The sequence below is a fragment of the Opisthorchis viverrini genome (assembly GCF_000715545.1).
Source record: "Opisthorchis viverrini unplaced genomic scaffold opera_v5_376, whole genome shotgun sequence".
NCBI lineage: Eukaryota > Metazoa > Platyhelminthes > Trematoda > Opisthorchiida > Opisthorchiidae > Opisthorchis > Opisthorchis viverrini.
The window spans coordinates 121,520-129,701 of NW_008752033.1; the positions used below are offsets into that span (position 1 = coordinate 121,520).

The window sequence follows — 8,182 nt, forward strand, 5'->3', positions numbered from 1 at the left end:
CCATAAATATGGACATGCTGGTCGCCTGGGGGAAACGCCTTACTGCCTTCACACTCCTGTCGCAGAGGACAGTACGACTTTACCCCCAGACCGCCTCGTAGCACGATTACTCGTAGTACGGGGTCTCGCTGCTCTTGGTCTGGCTGCTCCCCTTTGGCCTTCCTGGCATGGTTGCACCTTGTGGAACGAAGTTCCAGCCAGTGTAGCCCGCGGGATCGCTGCAGCACTCAAGCCCGACCATCACGTCAAGGTGGCAGCTTTAGGTCGACACGGGAGTGAGTTACTCGAAAGTCGGGTACGATCAGATCTGACCTCGTCTTCTCTAGTCACAGCGAAAATCAAGTAAGGTAACGATTGCGAAATAACGTCACGTCAAGGTGGCAGCTTTAGGTCGACACGCCAGGGAGTTACTCGAAAGTCGGGTACGATCAGATCTGACCTCGTCTTCTCTAGTCACAGCGAAAATCAAGTAAGGTAACGATTGGCCCCGAAATAACGTCTAGGCATAACCGGCGTTCCCTATGAAGCACCCTTCGGACTGGATTACATATGACGTGTGTGGTTAGATCAACAACTTTGATGAATGACTTTCTAGACAGATCCCGTAGTACACTGATGACATGATCTAATCTGATCTCAGGAACAACTGCGAGGAGGTCTGTCTGCGTACGACCTGAGTTCGCGGGCCTACGAAGATCAATCACTTCTTCGGGAGTTCCGTTGCACTAATGAGTGCTAACAAGATATGTTCACACCACGTTAAGAAGAAAACGGGGAAGACAGGGGCACGAATAAACTTGAATGCTAATCCAAGTGCATATAAAGAAGACGGATAGGCGGAAGTCATGGGTGGCAGTCAAATCCGAGAACGGAAAGAACTCCCTCATCAGTTGAGTTACCATTGACGCTGGCCCATGGCGCACATACCCACAAACTCCACCCTGATTCTTCGCGCTCCTGACTGGTGACTGAGGCGTGGAAGCGCGTTTGGTGAGCTCTTTATTGCAATTGGACGTTGCAAGCTCGCACGCTGACACCGCCCAGATACCAGTAGTATATCGGTTGGAATTAGTGTGAATCAAGTGGATCACCGTCTTTTCTACGTCAAATCAAACTTATATTCAAAAGCCATACCACAAGTATTAATCTCTGACCCACCACGGAAGTCCCACAAAAGAGGGTTCATAGTAGCACTAACAGACCATAATTACTAACACATAAGCAATCAAACTGCGGTCCAAGTGCATTTATCCAGCATAGAGTGGCCTCCGCAGTTAGCTCTCAGGAAACTCGTCTGACAAACAGAAATTCACTGGCTCGATTCTCACCTGCATTCGCCTGCATTGTGTACACTTCGAAACTGAGTATTGTCTGACGCCTAAATGAATCAATGCGGTGATGTCATCAAGTTTCTTCTACTGGCATCGCGTTTTTGAGGCCTCACCCAGCAAATATCATACCCATAAAAAATGAACCCCCCACCAAATACAACCAATCATCAGTTCGCATAAATAGACAGAGAGTACAGCATCGAATTTAGGCAAATGGGGTAAAATAGCTACTGTTAAAACGAAACTCACCATGTTTTCTCATATCCCGATTCCCAGCGAAATTCACGTTTCTCTTCGGCCATCAGAGCTGAAAAATAAAAATGACAGGATCATTGGGTGTACCCCGGTAATTGTTCAGCTGTAACACCCTTTCGGTATGCAGCCGCTATGTCACTCGAAGGAAGCCCGAACACTGAGATACTGTCAGGTTACCCAAGCCTAGACAGGAGCAGTCGAGATGGAGAGGTTTGGTTGGAAGCATGGACTCTCCCGTCAGTAAATTCGCGCTCTCATCGCCAAGCCATCTCGAGCTATGTCCCAGCAACTGCCAAGAAAAACACCGAAAGTGCCCGTAGGACGGTGATTGAGCTAAACTGGCCAATTTAGTCATGCCAAAACCCTATTGGTAGGTCGCCGTCGCCTCCGGGGTATGGTGTTTTACTAGAAGACCCACGTTGCAAATGGGGTTTCATCTGACCGATGAATGGACGCAGAGTTGCAGCGAACCGTTCTGGCGCACACTAGCATATGTGTTATTACAGTATACTGGACATCATGGATGGTTCCGGCTTTCCCATGGGCGCATGAGCTGCAGTCTTGGTTACCGGCCCCTGGTAGATTGCACCCTGTTATCCCTTGGGAAAATGGATCTGGATGGGGTTTCCAAGAAAACACCCTACTTCGGCTGGCGCAATTATCTCAAACAACCCATAGAAAAATGCAAGACATGTTGCAGCAATCTGACCAATATCCGTCCCCTTTAAATTCCGCTTTACGATACTTTGAAATTTTCTGAAAGAAGCTGTAGTCAATCAAATGCGTTTCTACATCCACCCTTAACCTTCAAACACCCTGGGATATATTAGGTAGCTACCAGCTGTTGCTCGTACCCCATTAGTTGTTGATATAAGTGCGCGGCATGTATCAGAAACACAGTTGTATGACACCAGCGCAACAGTCCGACTCGAGCCATCCGCACTTTTATCGAAAGCAGTGTACTATCTGCGCAGCTCTCGGGATGCCAGAGCCTCGGTTTCGGGAACTGCTGTTGCGTTTATCATTATGAAGCACCATAACCAGTTAAAAAGGGCCAAACACTAGCGAATCTTATAGTGTGGACCACTAAAGGGACGAATCAGCTTGCTGGTCTCGACTTGCACACTAATTTGATTTGGAAAAGAGGCTCAAACGAATCTCCATTAACCTCCCGTTTATGATGGTCCGCTTGAGCTCCTGTCAAAACAAAATTCGCTTACAAATGAGAGTAGTAGTCGAAACCCGCTCAAATTGGGTTCAGCTAGAAGGTAAGGTTAATGGAAACTCAGTGAATGCGTCTGCTTGATGAGCCCCGAAATGAGCTTTATGATGGTCCGCTTGAGCTCCTGTCAAAACAAAATTCGCTTACAAATGAGAGTAGTAGTCGAAACCCGCTCAAATTGGGTTCAGCTAGAAGGTAAGGTTAATGGAAACTCAGTGAATGCGTCTGCTTGATGACGAACGAAATGAGCGAAACCAGTTGTGGGCTGTCGAAAAGTTTTCACCAACCTTATGAGTAACCTAGACAGTATGTCAGTCGATTTGGCTTGTGAATCAACCGACTGCAGTTCCGAGACATCGAACGACAAGCTTTTCGCCTGGGCTACCAAGTAAGTCACTGCGTTTGGAGAGCCGGAGACTTTTGCATAGGTTAACCGAGTGGATTCAGGAGAACCTCAACTCGCCAACTCATATAATCTCAACTTATGCAGAAGGGTTAAAGTTTGTTGAAAATTTGCACAGATCATGGTTTGTCTACCACCAGTTTGAACTTTCGACACCCGAGAGGGCACTCACCGACTAGCCAACTTTGGAGATGCTCTGTAGAAAACAGTCTATCTTGCTAGAGTACCTATGACGATTCGTCAAGGATATCCCATTTAGCCACTATTGATGATACCTTGTAAAACCTCCACGCTGGAAATTCTACTCAGAGGTGGGGTGTGTGGATTAGACTATACCGACTACAATGTCCTGAAAGAATTCGACATCCACTTCATGTATGACATCGGAGTAAGTCGCTATGGTGTGTTTCTCTGGTCAATGAAGTGCACATTGTTCAGGACCGTTCCTCACCCTCAACCACGCTATCGCTTGATAGTAAGAGACTCAAAATGGTCGAACATTTTACTCCATTGGGGAGTCAAATCTCTGAGAGAATCACCACTAAAGTAAGGGTGGATTTAAAAAAGCAGCAGCTGCTGCTTTGGCTATGGCGCGATATCAGTCTCTCAGTGAAGGGACGAAACAAGAAGTCATCGGCTCCCACAGCAATTCTGCACGGGTGGTGAAGCCTGGCCTCTCAAAGTGGACGACCACCGCCGCCTAAATGCGTCTGATGGCAACCATGAGTGAATGGTGGTAACCTAAGGCGTCTGACCCTCTACCGATGTAGTGCCACTGATACAGATAATGTTATACGACAAATCTGAATGAAGGGACGGGGGATGTGCTGAAAATAGCCCCACAACGGTTCCCAAGCAACGGTGAGGAAGACACCAGGTGTCCACAGGGCTGTCGTACTCAGCTGCATCACGAGGACTCCCTGGCCAGGTTTCGAGAGGAGACAACTATCTTAACGAGAATTACCTGACGAGCTCCCAGTAGCATAGCTGGATAGTTATTTTGCTGCTGTAAGTTTTTTTTCACAAGCAAACTTTCCTCGTCTTGATGTTATTTCCTTCCATATTTCCCGGCATTACTATCTTGGTGTTGTGTTTTACTTTCAGGCAAACTAACTCTTCGTACCTTTTTGTCCAACGCAAAAAATAATACCCAGCGCCTTTGTAATGTAGTACTCATAAGGTTGCTGAAAATCCGTCGACAGCCCACGACCGGTTTCGCCGTTTTTTGGGACGCAGTCCCCGGGTTTCCGTTAACCATATATCCAGCGCCCCTATCAAGAGAAACTGTAGCGTGATGACAGGAAAGAGATTAAGCTGTGTCCCGATCCTACCGACTGGAGGTCTCAAAAAACGGAAACGTACACCGCTTCAAGAGAGCTTCGCCTGTGTTGTCCCACAATGAAGTCTTCCGTTGACCAGCTTTCGCCACACCCGTCATTGCAGCTGTAATATAGTATACCGCATCCATCAAATATGGCCGGTGACGCACAATTCTTCTCTTAAAAAGAGAACGTGCATGTCCGGTATGAACTTGGTGACCGGAAGGTTCGAAAACAATTCCGGTATCTCGCATGTTTTTGCTTGGGCTTGAACACTCGTGATTTTATCGGGTGATATAACAGCTGGGCACAGAAATGGCCTTCATCATCATTATCAACAGCTTGACATCAGTGTTCAACAACGATGCTTCACTGCCGTACAACCATGATTTATTTGAAAGCCTTATTGTAAAGAAAAGAGTAAAGGTGGACGGGGAAGGGGCTTAGTGCTAGCTTACTACAGTCATTCCGAGGTGCTTATACCTCCAGACACTCACTCAGGCGATCAGGATAGAAACTGACAACAAGAACGCCTTACAGTTGAACGGCTATCTCCTTGCCTGAAATTACCAATTCATTGACGCTTATTTTATAAATTCAATATACATACGTAATCCCTCGTGCATTTTCGACATTTGATCTAAACAATTACTCTCCGCGAGCTTTTTACGCGCAGTTCTTGACTACTTGAGCTACCGCCTGTTGTGCGTTTGCCACTAAATCATATTGACTTTTCGTTTGTTCTATGTTGTTTCTACAGCGTTTCTGTGACATTTTAATATCTTTAAACTTCGTGCAATACGTTTTATGGGAAAGAGGTATTCATTGGTTTTGTGTACGTACTTTTTATGTATGCAATTCCGCAACTGGACGATGGGCGTCAAAACTTTACAATGCCTGGCTTGTGATTCCGCGTGACAATCGCCGCAATACACCAAGTACTACACAATGATAAAACTAACGCACCGCATTTTCACTACTCAATACCAAGAGAATGACTAATCTCACGTGTAACCGGACAGCCCTGAGCAGATGGATGAGCATCCCACTATTCCGCGCCGGATTAAGCATATCCGTCACCGAGTTAACCATTTAAGGGGAAATCGAATAATGAATAGCCGGTGCCTATACGCATTCCGCACTGATTAAGACCGAGAACAGTGTTTTCAGACCTCTGAATAAACAAAAAACCTCCAGATTCTTGAAGTCCTACTATGCTCTAATCGCCACCCAGCGAAACCTCTTTTGGTAAAAGCGGGAGAATCATTTAAACCCCATTCGAGTGCCACGTACCCAGGTTGGACAGGTAAGCCGGTACGGTATTGATTTACTGCCGCTCATTAGGCGATAGTTCAAAAAAAAGTCATACTGGTTTATCCGAAACGGTTACACGGATGTACGAAATACTACAAAACCTCTGAAACATGATCACCCATTTCTCGAAACACAACGGCGTACTGTCCTTTTTGGCGTAGTGATGAAACGCCATTGCAATCAGTGTAAAACACACCAAACAGCCCAGTTTCATCGAGCAAGATAGAGGGTGGTTATAACATTCATGCCGTATAAGTAGAGACGATTCTGCAGAATCTCCCAAAAAATAATCACACGGACTCTGAGAAAAACTCCAGACGTGAATGGCTTCAGGATGCGTATGGAATTTGTACTCACGTCATTTTCATCTTGTTCTGGTGAAATCAGTCGGCTGACCGGATTTCGATTGGATACACCGACGTCCCACGCACGGAGGCTCGTTCGTTCAGCCGTAGCACCCTTCCGGTGCCTGGTTGCCATGCTACGTGAAGGAAGCACGAAGGTTGGAATGCCGTCAGGTTGTCCAACCATGGGCAGGGTTCAAACTACGGACTTTCCGGTCAGTAAATTGGCGCCCTGACCACTGAGCCGTCTTAGCCAAATTCAAAATGAGCCCAGATACAAAGGTATTTCAGCAGATATGGCATGCCGCAGGTTTACGGGATGAAAACAGTTATGGCTTGTCTTTTATTGCATTGCGTAGAAATTCCGCTTTTGCGACTCCATTGAACATCCATGGTTTCTGCCTTCGATCGGTACTCGACAGTGTGGAGCTAGTATGCAAACTTCACATCGAAGTCATCCATCCGTTTTCGAAAACGTATGGAGGCAGACTGTTCACCCAGGAAGACCCACGAGTTTTCCTTATAGTGTAGACAATGTGAAGATGTTGCTCGCTTTCCGGTGGCCCTTTCCTTTCAGGAAACTGTTGTGTTCCGCTTTCATACTGATCACTAAGAGTTCCTGCTTTGTTCCTCAAAACTGGAAAGTCATCACGAATATACGGTTAATTGTGTAGCTTTCACGTCCATTAGATCCCAATGAACAAGAACTAAAATCAATGCGGACCAAAGCAGCTGTTTTTGTTGTTCACTTCTGAGGTGGTGTAGAATGTTTCTTCGTCACATTATGATCATCACCGACAACAATTCACAAGCAGTAAATGCTAGTACTAAACTTCCATATCATTTCCACATCATGACTTCGATAGCATACAAACTAGTGCGGAATGGCTCAGTGGTTAGAGTGCGAATTTACAGACCGGAAGGCCTATCGACTTCCCCTGTCTAGGCTTTGGCAACCTGGTAGTATCCCAGTCCCCGGGCTTCCTTCGGGTGGCATGGCTGCTAGGCACCGAAAGGGTGTTACATTTGAACAATGCGGTCCCTCACGGTAAACAAACATTAGTTGCAAACCTCGCTGACCGCTGCACCCTTCTTTGGTCTCGTTTAGTGGGTCAGATTGTTGAAATACTACAGTCAGAAGACAATGTATCCCGCGGAGGAAAGCGCGTAAACGTGCTACGGAGACATAAGGTGTATAGGAAGTATGATCAGGGGGAATAGGATGCCCTTATGTGTGGAGTGTTTTGCTGCACACAAACACACCCCCCACCGGCAGGATGAAGCAACACCCGACTGCCTATTCCAAGTTTCTCTCGTTAGTTCGCACAGCATTGTTGACCTGGTCAATTAATCCCATTCTTTTATACTCAATCCTCCGGTGTTTCCGGTATAAATCAGGACCCGATGAGCCAAAAATTGCCTTTTAGAATCTTAGTTTAGTTATTTTACCGCATAGCTCAACAATCAATAATTACTTTCGTGGTTGCTAAGGTGACCCTGTGTTTTGGCTTTCCGACCGAACGGTGAAACAGCCACCGCTACGTCACGTTGCTCATTTGCCCCTAAAGGCCTTTTACTCAGTCTATATATGTCTGTCGCTCTAGAATGTAGCCGAGATATCTAGTTCTTCAAAGTGACACATGCCCGGAAGACAGAAGTGCGAGTGCTAACATGTAACGCGTGTGCGTGACTCAAACCTGCTCGTTTCTGAGGCCTGTGGGCAACCTGACAGTATTTCATCCATGGACGAAGACGTAGTGACCGGGTACCAGAAAGCCGAAGCGTACCATTTTTCAGTGTCTAACACACAACTTACAAGGAAGCCTTTATCAAATAACCACACCACTCTCCGAGACCAATATTCATGTCTATGAAGCTGAACGAACGTGAGCAGTTTGGGTCACTATCAAGCCCTGTAGTTAGTGTGGCTGCTCCACTGACGGGTTGTTCTGACTTCGCCACACCAGATGGAGCTGTGCCTACTAAGCCAGTCC

At 46.5% G+C, this 8,182-nt stretch overlaps 1 protein-coding gene across 1 annotated transcript in view; it reads right to left on the reverse strand.

Moving 5' to 3' along the window:
• Positions 1-6,324, reverse strand: part of T265_10500 (hypothetical protein) — a gene marked incomplete at both ends in the record, with an annotated part of 47,634 nt that extends 41,310 nt beyond the window's left edge. Inside the window, 3 exons of the mRNA XM_009176888.1 lie at positions 1,581-1,638; positions 4,335-4,395; positions 6,202-6,324. Of these exons, the coding sequence (XP_009175152.1) occupies positions 1,581-1,638; positions 4,335-4,395; positions 6,202-6,324 (242 nt within the window). The remainder of the gene's footprint in view (positions 1-1,580; positions 1,639-4,334; positions 4,396-6,201) is intronic.
• Positions 6,325-8,182: the final 1,858 nt, after the last annotated feature.